At 41.8% G+C, this 17499-nt stretch overlaps 1 protein-coding gene across 2 annotated transcripts in view; it reads left to right on the top strand.

The window, feature by feature from the left end:
- The first annotated feature begins 1252 nt into the window (after window positions 1-1252).
- PDK3 (pyruvate dehydrogenase kinase 3) overlaps window positions 1253-17499 on the top strand; it is a 74605-nt gene continuing 58358 nt past the window's right edge. For both annotated transcript variants that reach the window (XM_003917513.3, XM_021933046.2), the window contains exon 1: window positions 1253-1588. In XM_003917513.3, coding sequence (XP_003917562.1) covers window positions 1483-1588 — 106 coding nt within the window. In that variant the 5' untranslated portion in view covers window positions 1253-1482. The remainder of the gene's footprint in view (window positions 1589-17499) is intronic.

Raw genomic sequence — 17499 nt, 5'->3', positions numbered from 1 at the left:
TGGTTGCATAAACATCCACTGAGGGCACAAAAGCTAAATAGCTACCCACCAATAATCTCATACAGTGAGAAAACTAATCCAATCAGAGACCCGAGGAGTGGTTTCCAGTCACATTTGTACCTTTCCTTAAAGAACATTCTTCCTGTCCTTTTAGTTACATATGTTTATATTTACACATTGCAAAAAAAAAAAAACAAAAACAAAAAAAACAAGGTTTGGTGGAAATGGCTAAAGTAAGCGGTAGTTTATTCACTCATAATAGGAAATAACAATTTCATATACTGAGCCCTGAGTTCAAGTTCACTTTTTTTTTTTTTGAGAGGGGGGTTTGGGTATGTTGCCTAGGCAGATCTTGAACTTCTGGGCTCACGTGATCCTCCCACCTCTACCTGCAGGGTCGTTGGGACTATAGGTGCATGCCACCATGCCAGGCTCTCAAGTTCACTTGAGATAAACAATACCCAACACTGTGTAAGCATAGACTCCTGTCCAAAAGTGGTGGTGAAGCGTGAAGGGAGCTGTCCTATGGTGGTGGTGTAGAGAAGGCGTATGAAAGAAAGTGTCAGTGACCTTACATTTGATCCTTTCCAATGGTAGTAGTGGGGGGAGGTATGAAACAGAGTCAGTGACCTTGCAATTATCCTGTCCACTGGCACTGGGGAGGTAGGGGATGCTAGTGACCCTTGACCTCACAATGGATCCCGTCCAACGGTGGTGGGGGACATGTGAAATGCAGTGGTGGCTTATCTTGTGAGGGAAGGAGGGGCAAGGAGCCACGAAAAAGAGAATCAGCGACCTAACAATCCAGTCCAAAGGTGTTCCAAAGGTGTTCCCTCCGGAGTGAGGCAGGGGAGGTGGGGGTGGGGCTGGGCCATGAAACAGAGTCAGTCTAGTTAGGCCATAAAATCCAAGTGTCAAGAGGCAGTGAACTGCAAGTCCTCCTCCCTGAAAAGGCGCCTGCGGTTGAGAAGGGTCTTGAGCAGCTCAGAGGATCGGATTCCGGTCTCCCGGCCTCTTCCCAGTCCGCAGGCACCTCGGCTACCTTTCGGCGGTGGAGAACTCAGCCAGGGGCGGAGCCGAGAGCGGCTGCACTTGCCGGGCTGGGCTGAGTTCCACGAGCCAGAGAGCTGGGGCTCTGGCGCCGCGCCGGGACAAAAAAAGAAACGTCACAGAGGCGGCGGCGGCCAATCAGTGGAGGGCGCGCGCGGCCGCGTGCCCCTCGCGCTCTTCGCCGCCCCTCGCGCGCCGCGTACGTGCAGCAACCGACTCCGCCCAGCGAGGCGGAGCCTAGGGAAGCCGCGGGCGGCCAGCCGCGGTCCGGGAGCTGTTGCTGCTGCTGCGGCGGCTGCACCGGCGGCACCGAGGCCGAGATCGAGGTCGGGGTGCGCGCTTAGCAAACGTGTCTTATCCGTGCGGCTTGGCTGCGCCAGCCCTTGCGGCCACCCGGGCGTCTAGGCGGGTCTGTGCGCCGCCTCGGCGAGGATGCGGCTGTTCCGGTGGCTGCTGAAGCAGCCGGTGCCCAAGCAGATCGAGCGCTACTCGCGCTTCTCGCCGTCGCCGCTCTCCATCAAACAGTTCCTGGACTTCGGTGAGTACGGGGCCAAGGGTTCCCATGGGCCCGGGGCCGCCGCCATTCAGGCTGCCACCTCAGATCTCCGCAGCTTCGGGGTAAAGTCCGTGGGAACCGCAGGCGGGGCTAGGGGATATCCGGGGGGCTCTCCTGAGGCTCGGATTTCGGGGCGTGGAGGGGCAGGGCCTGGCCCCCTCGCACCCAGCCTGAGACTTACCCAGAGACACAGAAACGGCGTCTCATTGCAGGACCCTCATCGCAGGCGAGACTCCCCAAACCTGCCATCGTTAGCTTCACATCTACTTGACACAAACCTCACAGCCCTTAAAACTTCAGAACGAGACGTGGGTGGCTTTTTAATGTTTTTATTTTTAGATTTTTTTTTTTTTTTTTGGTTGGGTAAGAACTGTTTAGAAATACCTTGAGGTTGAATAAATTATGCAACGGCATTTTTTCCCTTTTCTGCTCTAAGGTGTTGCTGTGTGGCTGGAGTGGCAGGACTCGAACTGTTGTCTTCATCAGGTTATGTTAAAGCAGTTAGAGGCCTGCACTGCAGACGCCTTAGATGCTTGGGAAGAGCGGACGCTTGGGTTCGTAGCATCAGAGCAGGGTCTAATACAACTCTGGCTTTAGTGCCAGCACCTTTCGTTTCTCTTCTCCATTGGTGTCCCACCCACATTTCCCCGTCCGGTGGGCTGGTGGGCGGCTTTCACGGATTGAGGTGGGACCAAAGAAGATCCGGGTTCCCAGCCTGCCTCAGGCCTAGCTGAGATGGGAATAGATTCCACCACCTTCTGTTAACTGGATCATGTTTCCCCAGAAAACGAAGGAGCTGGTTGTGAAACACCTAAAAGTAAAACGCATGCATTGAGGTATCAGAATGGAACTCAGCATCCCTGAAGGAAAATAAATCCAGCAGCAAAGATGTTCTAAGCTCTCGAGGGAAAATTGTGGGGTGTCTGTTAATTTAATGAATTTTGTGTAAATGTCAAGGGTGTCAGTGATAGTGTCAGTTGGGCATAAAAACTAAAGTGCCAAGGAGGTAGAACATTTGAGGAAGACCTGATATGCAAAAAGTGATGTCCATACTTTTTTTTTTTTTTTTTTGGAAAAGCTAGGATAGGAAGAGAGGAATAGGTTAAAGTTGAGACCAAATTAAAATTTTAGAAACCAATTTGCCAGAGAATGATGATGAAAGTCAAAGTTCAATGAGACATTGATCTTTGTGTCTTAAAACTTCACTCCCAAAAGCTGTTGGTAGTTTTACTTACCGTCTTGAGAACTGTAGAGGTTTGAGGCAGTTTCTGACTTTGGAGTTTAGAAAGTGTTGCTGTTGCTATAAATATAGGCACGTTTTCCATCTTTTAGGTTTAGGGAAGATTCTGAAGGTATCAGCCTTTCATTAGTGTAAACTGAGACAGGATAATTCACAATAAAAGGAACAAAAGGAATCCAGAAACGCCCAGTTCTTTCCACCCTCAAAGTTTAAGTGATAGCTCCAATAGCCAGCCAAAATTTTGGTTAGTTGATTTCCATAGCAGCTAGTGTCTACCCGTGTTAATAGGTATTTTGGCAAGGATGTTATGTGAGTAGGAAAACCACAGTGGAGGATATTGTTATCATGGAAAACCTGTGGGGCCAGTATCTGGAAACAAATGTTCTAATTCTGGCTCTGCCACTAGCTCAGAATGTGCCCTTGACTAAGTGACCAAACCTCACTTGGGGTTCATTTTCCTCATTAATAAAATGAGTAGATTGTATCAGGCGATCTTTAAAAGCACAGCTCACCACTCTACGATTGTGATTTCAAAGGAGAAGGCGTGAACTTTCTAAAAGAAAACTACCAAATCTTTTGATAGGTATTTCCTATAAAAGTCTTCTGATCTATTTTGGGAGGGGTGGAGGGATTCACTAAGGTCATGAGAGAAGCATAATAAGGGTTTCCTTCAAGTGCTAGATATAGTTGTAGTGGAATTTGCTAGAAGTGACAAGACTAGTTTGTAACACCCAGAGATGAATCAGGTTCTAATCAGCCTATCTTTAATGACAGGACAACTAAAAGAAGGGAGTTGTTGCAAAAAGTCCATCTCTACTTCTACTTTTCTCTTAGTTCTGTCTCTTCATAGCAGTTCTATTTTGGCAAGTGATGTGGGAGTTGGAGAATTCAGAATGGGTGTGGGATATTTTTAAGGTGAGGAGAGAGGAGGAGTGAAGAGGCTTCATGCCCCTGTATGATTAGAGAAAACTGCAGGAGAGGGCCAACTCAGACGCTGAAAGCACCAGGTAGCGGGCAGTGGATAAGTGAATGAAGCCAACGAGTGGAGGACTGTGACAAATCCCTGGTATATGGCTAGCTCCAAAGGGGCAGCTGATTGGCACCAATTCAGTATATTTCAAGAGAACTTTGGCATAAACAAAATAGATGGATGGATCAAGTTGGCCCACAGTCTACTAGTTTATGAACTTCATGCCTTTCTCCATGAGTACTTTACAAATGGGACATACATTTTGACTAGAGTAACTAGACAGGGACCAGAGAAAGGAGATGCATAGGATATACACAATTTGTTACAACCTTGGTAAATAGGCTTTCTTATGGGAATGTACCACACACCAGTAAGTGAGATTATTTCCCGTGTTCAAAAGTGGAGGCTAAAACTGGTTGTTACTTCAGAAGCAGTGATTTTATTTTAAAGCAGGGGTTCCTGAGCCTCAGCACTCTTGCCATTTCAGGCCAGGTAATTTTGGTAGGAACTGTCTTGTGCACTGTGGGAAGTTGAGCTACATCCCAGGCCTCTACCCACTAGATGCCATGAGCACCTCCCACTCCAAGTCGTGACAACCAAACATGTCTCCAGTCATTGCCAAATGTCCCCTGGGGGAGCAAAATGTCCCCTGGACTTCTGTTGAATCACTGTTTGGAAGCGTTTACTTGAGTGGTTTTCAGGCCAGGGCCTCATACTCTGAATTTTTGTTGTAAATGATCTGGGGGTGCTTGGGGTGGAGAGCAGAACATTGGTATTTTTAGGAGATCCCCCTGTCATTCTAAAGCATATCCAGAGTTAAGCATCATTAATCAGATGATCTGTCTGATCTACTGGCCCCCTTTCATCTATGTGCAGTATTTTTCTCTATGCTTTTTAAAATAATGAAAGTTTCTTGAACTCCATCTTGACTTGAAATATAGCCTGCCACACAGTTAGCAAATATAGCAAGAATAACAAGTGTTCTAAATGGATTTTTAATTTCTAATGGCAATAGTACATTCCAAATGGTGGCATTTTTAAAAATGAGATTTTTATTTTGGGCCTAAGATTACAGTCACATGGTTCCAAATTCAGAAGGTGCAAAAGGACGTAGAAAAGCCTACTTCCCACTTGTGCCCACTGGCCTCCCCTTTTTTGCATAAATGACAGTTTATACCTTTGTCTGTACCTTGTTTTTTGATCTTAATACCTTAGAAACAGACCTTTGTATATCTGTACCTGCAGAACTTTGTTTTTCCTTTTTATGTCTTCTGAGAATTTGGTTATATGAATGTACTAGAATTTATTAGCCAACTTTCCCTATTGATGGCTACAATTAATAGGTTGTTTCTAGTCTTTGCTATGGCAACCTGCCCTCCAGTGAATTAATATACGCATTGTCATTTCATGCATGTCCGGGTGTATATATAGGACAGATTCCTAAACGTGAGATTGCTACATCAGCAGGTATGTGCATTTGTAATTTTGACGAACATTGTCAATTGCTTTCCATAAAGGTTGTCTGTTTTCCCCCTCGCTAGAAGTTTCTGAGAATACCTGTCTTCCTATGCCTTCACCACATTATTGTCAAACTTTTGATTGGTAAAAAAAATGGTATATCTAGATAGAATTTTTTTCTCCTTGATTAAAGATGTCTTTATTTTAGTTTTTTATTATGGAATTAAAAAAAAAAAAAAAAACTTAGGCGGGTGCCTGTAATTCCAGTGCTTTGAGAGGCCAAGACAGACGATGGCTTGAGATCGGGAGTTTGAGGTCAGCCCTGGGCAACATAGCGAGATCCTGTCTCTTAAAAAAAAAAATTAGCCAGGAGTGGTGGTGTCACATACCTGGGGTCTTAGCTACTCAGGAGGCTGAGACAGGAGGATGGCTTGAGCCCAGATTGAAGCTGCAGTGAACTGTGTTTGTGCCACTGCACTCCAGCCTGGGGGATGCACATGTATAGGTAAATACATACATAAATTTTATTGTGTATAATTAAGGTATACAACATGATGTTATGGGATACATATAGTTAAAAGGTTACTACAGTGAAACAAATGAACATATCTATCATCTCACTTAGTCACCCTTTTTTATTTTTGTGGCAAGGTCAGCTAAAATCTACTCATTTAGCATGAATCCCATATACAGTACAGTTTTATTATCTATTATATATTCTTCATGTTGTGCAATAGATCTCTAGACCTTAAACATTTACAGAAGTAGAGAGAATAGAATGATGAACTCCTGGGTTTGTTTTATTGATATCCATGTGCTGTTTTTCTGTAGATGTTGTATGTGTGGTCTGTTAGATTTTTTTATCAATGTCATGGTTGTTTCAAAAAGATAAATTTTTGTTCTCAAGAAGATAAATTTTTTTCTTTTTCTATGCTAAGACTAATTTATCTTTTGAATTATCTGTTTTTTAAAGATTTGGTAGAACCTCATATGAAAGTGTTTAAACCTGTATGTTTTGGGGAATTTTGCTCTCTGACAGCTTTCTCTATTCTGTGTTACTGATCTCTGTAGATTTTCTGTCTCTTCTAGAGTCCATTTTGATATATTTTTCTTGAAAATTATCCTACTTGGTCAGGCTCGGTGGCTCACGCCTGTAATCCCAGCACTTTGGGAGGCCGGGCGCAGGTGGATCACATGAGGTCGAGCCTGAGACCAGCCTGGCCAACATGGTGAAACCCCCATCTCTACTAAAAATACGTACCTGGCTGGGCATAGTGGTGGACACCTGTAATCCCAGCTACTGGGGAGGCTGAGGCAGGAGAATTGCTTGAACCCAGGAGGCGGAGGTTGTAGTGAGCCAAGATCATGCCCTTGCACTCCAGCCTGGGTGACAAGAGTGAAATTGCATCTCAAAAAAAAAAAAAAAAAAAAAAAAAGAAAAGAAAATAAAGAAAATTATCCTACTCATTGAGGTTTTTAAGTCAGTTTGGATAGCTGAGATAGTTGTCATTGAACAGTCTTAATTTTCCCTGTGACATTTGTCCCCCCTTCTTCTTAAGTTAGTTGTTTTTTATTTGGTTGGATTTATTAGTTTTATGACTTTTGTTATCTAGTTTATTGTCTGATTTAACTTTAATAATTCCCTCTGATCTCAGGTTTATTTTGCTCTTTTAAAAATTAGGTGCTTTCTGTTCTCACTCACAAGTGGCAGTTGAACAATGAGAACACATTGACACAGGGAGGGGAACATCACACACCAGGGCCTGTCAGGAGGTTGGCGGGTAGAGGAGGGATAGCATTAGGAGAAATACCTAATGTAGATGACAAGTTGATGGGTGCAGCAAACCACCATGGCATGTGTATACCTATGTAACAAACCTGTATGTTCTGCACATGTACCCCAGAACTTAAAGTATAAGAAAATAAAATTAAATGCTTTCTTCTTTGTTTTGTTTATTTCAGTGTTTAAGGTTAGTTATTCCTCTGAGCACTGCTTTAGCAGCTGATGTGTGTGTATTTGGTCCTTTTTCTCTTAGCTCTTCTGCATCTTCGGGTTTTTATTTTCCTATGAATGAAGAGTTGTTTGAGGGAGTTTAAAAATTTCCAGTGAAGATGCATTCTGTATTTTAATTTTATTTATGTCTAGTTTTGTTGCATTGTGATTACAGAATGTTGTCTGAATTATTCTCTAATTTATTGATGTTAACTTTGAAGCTCATTATATGGTTGTTTTCTGTGAGTGTTCTTTGGGCAGCAAAAAGAAGGTTATACTCTCTTCTCAGGTTGCAGAGTGTGATAGATCAGCTCTGTAATATGATGTAATTTAGGTTTTGTGTAACTTTACTTTTTTTATCCACCTGATTTGTCATGGATCAAACACAAGAGAAGTTAAAGCCTCCTAATAATGATTCTCTTTCTCCATATAGCTCCTATAGTTTTTGCTTTATGACTATCAGTGTTATGTTTGATGCTTATTAACTCATGTCCTCGTTGTGAGATAGGCCCATTAGCATTAGAGTGCTGCCCTTTTACTAGTTGAAGGCTTTTTGGCCTGGATTCATCCTTATTTGACATTGAGATCTAGTTCCCTATTTTCTTGTTTATATTTCCTGGGATGGCATTGCCATCCTTTTGTTTTCAGTTTTTCTGAATTACTTTGCTCTAAATATGTCTCTAAATGTAGTGTAAAGTTGGGTTTTGCTTTGTGAATGAATCTTTTTCATGCGGTAAGTTTAACCTATTTATACTTACTGATATGATAGATCTGTCATCTGTAATGGTCAGCATTTGTAATGTTCTGTTGCTTTCTGTTTTTAATACCTCAGTTTTCCTATGTTATATATTTGCTTTGTTTTGCCATATTTATTTTAATAAATAGCTAGGCTTGAATTTTTGGTTCTAGTGGTTATCTTTATAGTTAATACTTTATTTCTATAGACCTTTGTCCCATATGGGTCACCACCTGTCAGCTATGAGACCTTTGAGCACTTGAAATGTGGTCGAAAAACTGAATTGACTCAATTTAAATTTAAAACGGATACTTGATTCAGTTAATTTTTACATCTGTGTGGAATATTTTGGATATGTAAACCCACTTTATCACCTGTAAATTTTATGAAATCTCTTTATAGGTCAATTATTTTTGATAGAAATTTAGCCTCTGAATTGAGATGTGCTTTCAGTATAAAATACACACTGGATTTCAAAGACTTAATGTAAAAATCGTAAAATATCAGTACATCTTATATTGATTGCATGTTGAAATGGTAATATTTTAGATATGTTGGGTTAAATGGAATATTATCAAAAACTTTATTTCTTTTTTATGTTGTGGCTACTAGGACATTTTAAATTATATATATGGCTCACATGTTTCTTTTGTTTGTTTGTTTGAGACGGAGTTTCACTCTTGTTGCCTAGGCTGGAATGCAATGGCGCAATCTTGGCTCACCACAACCTCTGCCTCCCAGGTTCAAGCAATTCTCCTGCCTCTAAGTAGCTGGGATTACAGGCATGTGCCTCCATGCCCAGCTAATTTTGTATTTTTAGTAGAGACGGGGTTTCTCCATGTTGGTCAGGCTGGTCGTGAACTCTCGACCTCAGGTGATCCGCCCGCCTCAGCCTCCCAAAGTGCTAGGATTACAGGCGTGAGCCACCGCGCCCGGCCTGGCTCACATATTTCTATTGGACAGTGTGGCTTCAGATAAATATATGTTAATTCCTTATTGGGAGCAGTGAAAACATCACATTTTAATGTTCAGAATAAACATTTATTGAATTTATTTTATTTATTTATTTATTTATTTACTTACTTACTTATTTGAGACAGGGTCTTGCTGTGTTGCCCAGGTTGGAGTAGTGGCATGGTCTTGGCTCACTGCAACCTCTGCCTCTCAGGTTCAGGTAATTCTCCTGCCTCAGCCTCCCGAGGAGCTGGGATTACAGGCGTCTGCCATCACACCTGGCTAATTTTTGTATTTTTAGTAGAGATGGTATTTTTCCATATTGCCCAGGCTGGTCTCGAACTCCTGACCTCAGGTGATCCACCCGCCTCTGCCTCCCAAAGTGCTGGGATTACAGACATGAGTCACTGTCCCTGGCCTGAATTTATTTCCTTAAATATAACTTTCACATGTCTTGTTCCATATTTTTTTTCTGTAAACCTCTCTGGAATTTTGGATCAATTTATTGTTTTTCACTGGCAGTTAATATTATGGTGGCTCCTTGTTATGTTTGCCCAAATTTGAGTTCTCTTTCCCTTAAGCAGTTGTGATAAATTAAAAATTCTCTTAATTATATAAGAAAAGGAGAAGTTGGACTATTATGGCATAAAGATAGAACCTTCTGAATGTTGAATGAGTTGGTAGGAAATGATTCACATTTTCTTTTGGACTTGCTTTTCATCTTCCAGTCTCGCCCTGTCGGCTTCTGGTTCCCGTGTTAACCACTTTTGTCCCCTCCCTGCAGACTGACCTCCCATTTGTTTGATTTTCCAGTTACTTTTGCACAGCCACACTTGCATTAAAGAGATTTTGCTCCTTCCTCCTTTTCTTAGATTTTATCCTCATTGTCTCTTTCCAAAGGACAGGCACTTACCTCTTCTTTGTAACCTCTCACAGCTTCCCCAGCTCAGCTTGCTTTGCAGAGTGGGTGCTGCATGAATGGCAACTACTGATGGCATGCCTGACTCCATATTGAGGTTATTAAACATTATGTCACTTTCATTTAGTCAGTTATATAAGGTTATTTATTTATTTTATTTATTTATTTTGAGGCGGAGTCTCACTGTGTCGCCCAGGCTGGAGTGCAGTGGTGCCATCTCGGCTCACTGCAACCTCCGCCTACTGGGTTCAAGCAGTTCTCGTGCCTCAGCCTCCTGAGTACCTGGGACTACAGGCATGCGCCACCACACCCGGCTAATTTTTGTATTTTTAGTAGAGACGGGGTTTCACTGTCTTGGCCAGGCTGGTCTCGAACTCCTGACTTCAGGTGATCCACCTGCCTCTGCCTTCCAAAGTGTTGGGATTACAGACGTGAGCCACTGTGCCCAGCCAAGTTTAAACTTCCATAGTGTCCCCACATGTAAATATAGCATCTCTCAAATAAAACCATCAGAAAGCAGATTGTCTGACAGCCTGCCATCTTTTTACAAAACTTCATATTTTGATTTCTGTCATAATCACACTGGCTCTGTGAACCTCAGAGCCTTTAGCTCTTAGAAGGTAGCGGCCAGTTTCCCCATTCTTACTATTCTTAAAGTTTAAGGGCCCAGCCATCTTCTTTTCCTTTAGAAAGTATTTTAAGATACTTTGGAGATACTTTGGTTCCAAATGACTCCCTTTGCAAAGTCTTGTTTTTTTAAGTCATTTTGTTCCTCGAAGTCTGATCACCACTGGGGACAACAGTGATTGCGTTCTTGGAGAAAATGAAAAGGTTTTTAAAAAAATTATGTTAGGAAAAGGGAAAAACAATCTTGTTCTGCTTCTGAGTGTGTTGTACCTTTACATATGTAAATGACAGATTTTTTTTTTTTCCTGTAAGCAGTAGTTTTTCTACTACAAGGTGTCACCAGGAATTAGACCAACCTGTTTGGAGAAAGGAACCAACTATTCCAAAGTAAAGGGGAAGAGAAAAATTTAGTTGAGGGTAAAGATATCTAACTTGGCTTATTGCATCTTGACCAGCTTTTAAATTTAAATAAAGAATTGGTCCAGGCACTGCGGCTAATGCCTGTAATCCCAGCATTTTGGGAGGCTGAGGCAGGAGGATCACTTGAGTCCAGGAGTTTGAGACTAGCCCGGGCAACACAGTGAGACCCCTGTCTCTACAAAAAAAATTAGCCAGGCATAGTGGTGCACCCCTGTGGTCCCGGCTACATGGGAAGCTGAGGTGGGAGGATCCCTTGAGCCTGGGAGGTTGAGGCTGCAGTGAGCTGTGATCGTGTCACTGCACTCCAGCCTGGATGATAGAGCAAGACCATGTCTCAAAAAAAGAAGGAGGGAGGGAAGTAGAAACGGAAGGAAAGAAGGGAGGAAAGGAAGGAAAGAAGGAGGAAGTGAGAGCTTTTTGGGCCTTTAAGATCTGATAAGGCTGCATTTTAACATGACGTGGTTTACCTGGCTCTGGGGCAGCTCTCAGGCACCAAAGTCATAGCTCTGGCCTCACTGTCTTTGTAGCACTTACGTTTTGTGTGCTTTTGAAAGTGGAGACAGCTGCAGTTACTGACCTATTGATAGTTGGGTGGTTTCCTCCCATTAAGCTTTTGGAAAATTGATCAGACTGTTGGCAAGATTTGGGAAACCTTGGTTTTGTTACTGGATGGAATCTGAAAATATCACTGCTTTTTCTTTTCCTTTATATATATAGGCATTCCATTATTTTACTTCCATGGTGATCTGATTTTAGAGTTGGGCAAATCCTTTTATTTTAGGAATACCCTGGTCTAAGAATGTCAACCTATAGCCTGAGGGCTGGCCACCTGGTTTTTTTTTTTTTCTAATTAATAGACTGTTTTTTTAAAAGTACAGTCTGTCCTCCGTATCTGTGGGTTCCATATCCATGGATTCAATCAACCTCAGATAGAAAATATTCAGAAAAAAACTTCCACAAAATTCCAAAAAGCAACATTTGAATTTGCCTCCTATTGAATACTATGTTGAATCCATGTAAATGAAATGATGTGTAGGCCTTGTAACTAGTCTAGAGATAATTTAAAGTATATGGAAGGATGTGCATAGGTCATATGCAAATACTCTAGGCCATTTTATGTAAGGGACTTGAGTATCCATGGATTTTGATATCCAAGGGTATCCTGGAACCAATCCCCCAGAAATACTGAAAGGCAGTTTTAGGTTTACAGCAAAATTGAGCAGAAGTACAGAGTGCCCACAGAACCCCTCCCCACCCCCAAACACAGTCTCTGCCACCATCAGTATCCTGCACCAGTGTGGGACATTTGTTATAATTGATGAACCAACATTGACCCATCATTATCACCTAAAGTCCATAGTTTACATTAGGGCTCATTCTTTGTGTTGCACGCTGTGGGTTTTGACAACTCCTGTTTTTGTAAATAAAGTTTTACTGGAACACAGCCATGCTCATTCATCACATATTGTTTGTGGCTTTTGTCCATCCACAACAGCAGAATTGAGTATTGACAGAGACTATATGACCCACAAAGCCAAAAATGTTTACTATCTGGTCCTGTACAGAAAGTTTGTTGATCCCTGTTCTAAGACAAATCAGTTCCCTCTTTAAAGAACTGAGCAGTGATTGGTTTTAATGTCCATTTAAATGGTAAAGCTCTGTTTCTCCTGTATGCTATTAACAATAAACTTTGGCTATCTGGAGTGTGACTTTTGGGGTAGTGAAGACTTTTCCAGGTAATCGGGTGGTTTACCTATAGGATATCTGTCTCAGAGTGGAATTACCATATGAAAACCTTTGACATTTTATAGCTTTAATTTATCCAGGGCTGTCAGCAAAGTTTAACTGTATCAGTTTCTCTGTAACCCTGCCAAAATGAGGTTTTATGATTTTAATTGCATCATAGGTAACACAGGAATGAAAAGTGTTTTTTCCTTTGCTTGGGTTTTTTTTTTTTGTCTGCTTTTTGTTCTGTGTAAAGTGCTATTGGCCATTTTGTAACCAGAATCTGGAGATTTTATCATTTGCATAAATTCCTGTGTATATTTGGCATAGTAAGCTATTGTGCTGTGTAAGTATCGTTTCCTTTGGCAAAGTAATTATCAAAGTATAAAATTGAAGACATTTGGAAAGAATTGCTATATTACCTGTAATATAGGTAATTCATCTGTTTTTTGTGATAGCCCTTCCCGCCTTTGCCCATATATTTACATGTGTTAACATTGTATGTTGGTTTCCTTTTTATCTAGTGCACAGTCTGTGTTTTCATATGGTCAGTATCACCTATATCATTTATAGTGCTTTTATCATGGTCAGATTTGTCACCTATAGCAGAGTTTGTAAGTAGTTATTAAATCTCTCTGGAATCCATTGCCATTTTCTGATGAGCCTTTGTAGCTAACTCGTTTTTACCCTGTTCTACTGTGAAGTTGCCCAACAATTATTAAGACCTCAAGTTTTTCTCTTGAAACTTGGCTGTTTCTCTTTTATCTTGGCTGTTTCTCTTTGATCATATGCTAAGCTCTCAGAGTAGTTTGTATTTGTGGGTTCTAGTCAACACGGCAACTTTTCTGATTTTAACTAAATATCACATTTTAACTTTGTAATTTATGTTGAAATTTGGTGAGGGCAGTTCCTTATTTATTACTTTACACTTTAAATAATTTTTGCTTTTCTTGTGTACTAATTCTTCTTGATAAATTAGTCATTGTACACCTTGAATAGCATATCATCAAAAGTGTGCTAAGGGAACTGTGGGTGGGTTACATGGTGTTCTAGGGTTTCCATCTTTGTCATGTACTTGGCATTGAAACTGGCATTGAGGCCGGACTTGGTGGCTCACACCTGTAATCCCAGCACTTTGGGAGGCCAAGGTGGGCGAATCACTTGAGGTCAGGAGTTCGAGACCAGTCTGGCCAACATGGTGAAACCCCATCTCTACTAAAAAAATACAATACAAAACAAAAAATCAGCTGGGAGTGGTGGCTCACATCTGTAATCCCAGCTACTCGGGAGGCTGAGTCAGGAGAATTGTTTGAACCTGGGAGGTGGAGGTTGCAGTGAGCCGAGATCTTGCCACTGTACTCCAGCCTGTGACAGAACGAGACTCTGTCTCAAACAAACAAACAGACAAACAAAGGAAAAACTAGCATTGAAGTATCTTCAGTTAGCCTATTTCGCTTTTATGGCAGGGAGGCTAGTTTACCACTATACTTGCCTTCATGGGAGAGCTGGGTTTGATTGTGACCCATGGTGGATGTCCTTCATATCCCTCAAGGAGAACCCCGTTCTTGGTCATTGTCTCATCTTAACTCTGAGATTATACCTTTTGTCATAATGAATGGCACAAAAATTATAGTAAACTATTACATTTGCACAGGTCAGCATTTATATTCCCGCTAATTGAATACTTAGGGTTCTAACTCAGTGGTATGTTATTTCCCTAAGGGTCACCTAAACAGTTGTGATTTTATTTTCATTCTTGGACTTGATCTATGATTCTACTTAACCATTTGAGTTGTACCAGTGTTACTTTCTCTCTTACCAGGGCATGGAGGTCAGTATATAATAGTCTCACTGTTGGGAAGAAATTATCATCTCTCTAACATTTTCCCACACCATGAAGTTAAATATTTCGCCATGTGTTGCTGGCCAGAAAACAGTAGGGCCTTTTGAAATTTGTAACTTACATATATTTTCCCACAATTGTTACATTTTCATAGACCAGGGAACACTCAGGCTTCTATCTGAACCTTTTCTTGGATCTGTTCTAGTAGGGTATAATGTTTCCTTAAACTTGCTAGCAGATATTTCTTAATACCTGCCTGTGGATTTTGTATAACTTTGGTTAATTTCTCCTCCTGATTCTGCAGTTAAATAGAAAGCAAAGTGGTTATTGCTATATTACTATTCCTGCATTGGTCATGTAATGTGCTCTTGTGAGCACTTTATTTGTAATAGACTCTTCTGGGAGGAAGCTGCTTGTCTCAGGGAGTCTCCTGTTCTCTAGAAATTGCCCTTCATGGCCAGGGTACTGCTTCTTTTGTTAGAGCTCCTTACATATTCTCTACCCTGTTATCTCTGGCCTACATACTCCTCTTCCTGTTTCTTTGACCTGAGCTTGACTTCAGGGAAGCTATTGGAGAAGGAAATTAAAATGGACTCTTGGCCGGGTGCAGTGACTCACGCCTATAATAATCCCAACGCTTTGGGATGCCGAGGCAGGCAGATCACATGAGATCAGGAGTTTGAGACCAGCCTGGCAAACATGGTGAAACCCCATCTCTAATAAAATACAAAAAAAAATTAGCCAGGCATGGTGGCACTTGCCTGTAATTCTAGCTACTCAGGAGGCTGAGGCAGGAGAATTGCTTGAACCCGGGAGGCAGAGGTTGCAGTGAACCAAGATCGCGCCACTGCAGTCAGTCCAACCTGGGCGATGGAGTGAGACTCCGTCTCAAAAAAAAAAAAAAAAAAACTTTATATGGCACCTGAAAAAGATTCAGTAGATTCTACTAGCACTTACTGAGTACTTACCAACTAAAATAGGATAGCATCTCATTCTCCCAACAGCCATGCCCATTTTACCAATTAGGAAACTGAAGTTCTGAGCAGGTAAGAAAATGACTCACACGTATAATAGATAGTAGAGCCACGTGTCTGCCTGCCTGATCGTCTTACCACCTCTTTATAGCAGAGAAAGTAAGTGAGGGATTGGGCGCAGTGTGTGAGCAAAACAAACTGGAGGAAAGGACCATCGAGTTCATTGTCACCGCCTCCCAAGCATTACCACATCCTGAAGCACAGCTGTTTCTTTCTCGAGTTTGTTTAGTTTTTATCTTCCCCATTTAAGATCATCTAAAAGTGAAAAGGAAAAAAGAGAGCTGACACTGAAAAGTCTCTTACAGAGTACAAAGATGTTTGTGGTCAGTTTCCTATGAGGCTGAAATAAAACTCAAAGCTGAAAATAAAGACAACAGTACATGGGTAAATAAAAAATTGGGGATGCTTAATAGCCATTGTCTGGGCTTGAGTTCTTTGATTTGTTTACCCTCACTGAATTTTCTATGATTAGATGCTAGTCCATGGTTCTTAGGCCTGGCTGCTCATGAGAATCATCTGGGGAGCTCCTAAAATGAGTGACACCTGCTCCCTACATAAACCAATTAAATCAATCGCTGCGGGTAGGAGTCTAGGTGCTGGTGCTTTTGGGTTACCCAGGCGATTGTGTAACAATAGTCTTCCAGAGTTAAAACCACAGTGTTAGATCTGGTGAAATTTTTGCCCAAGAGCTATGAACCACTTTAGGGGATAGAGTCTGTAAGTGAGATGCCAAAGGTTAACACTGAAGTCATTCTGGAGTCCATCAGCATTAGTTGAAAGTTCTGGATTTGGAATGAAATGGAAACTAAGAAGCACTGGGAAATTGCCAAGGCATAGTCATTGCCTTTGAGGAGCTCATAGATAAATGAGAAGCTGGGACAAATACATAAATTTATATATGCTAGCCAGAAGGATGAATCATATGATTTTGTGGTATCTTTTCTGCTGTCCCTACCTCTCCCTTAAATGTTTTTGAAATAAGGGTGGTTTCTGGGAACAGGTAAGGTTTGTTAACCCAATTGTCCTTTATCCGAAATGTTGTTGGAGGCTTTCTGGATGGAGATCACGAAGAGAAGAACAAAATGTAAATGTGCATACCTTTTTCTTTTTTTTTTCTTTTTCTTTTTTTTTTTTTTTTTTTTGACGGAGTCTCCCTGTGTTGACCAGGCTGGAGTGCAGTGGCATGATCTTGGCTCACTGTAAGCTCCGTCTCCCGGGTTCATGCCATTCTCCTGTCTCAGCCTCCCGAGTAGCTGGGACTACAGGTGCCTGCCACCTCACCTGGCTAATTTTTTGTATTTTTGGTAGAGATGGGGTTTCACCATGGTCCTGATCTCCTGACCTCGTGATCTGCCCACCTCAGCCTCCCAAAGGGGTGAGATTACAGGCGTGAGCCACCGTGCCCAGCGCCTTTTTCTTGACTTCCACCTTTTTCCTTGGCTGTTTACTCCTAGCACTGCTCTCCAGAGTTGTCTTAGAATTTACATTAGTAGGCAAGGTTAGCGCATGATAAATAACTGTATAGAGAGACAAACAAAAATCTTAGCCTCTTAGACTAATTCTTTGGGAACTTGAGCTTAGAGATTGATGTGGTTTGGCTCCGTGTCGCTACCCAAATCTCATGTTGAATTATGATCTTCAGTGTTGGTGGTGGGGCCTGGTAGGAGGTGATTGGATCATGGGGGCAGATTTACCCCCTTGCTGTTCTCATGATAACGAGAGAGTTCTCATGAGATCTGGTTGTTTAAAAGTGTGTAGCACTTCACCCTTCGCTATCTCTATCCTGCCACCATGTGAAGATGTGCTTGCTTCCCCTTCGCCTCTGCCATGATTGTAAGTTTCCTTAGGCCTCCCCAGCCATGTGGAACTGTGAGTCAATTAAACCTCTTTCCTTCATAAATTACCCAGTCTCAGGTAGTTCTTTCTAGCCACATGAGAACAAACTAATATGGAGATTATCCGTAATTTTCCCAA

This window comes from Papio anubis, chromosome X, assembly GCF_008728515.1.
Source record: "Papio anubis isolate 15944 chromosome X, Panubis1.0, whole genome shotgun sequence".
NCBI classification, from domain to species: domain Eukaryota; kingdom Metazoa; phylum Chordata; class Mammalia; order Primates; family Cercopithecidae; genus Papio; species Papio anubis.
Note: the sequence above shows the minus strand (reverse complement) of the source record. Positions and strands in the feature narration are given on the sequence as shown.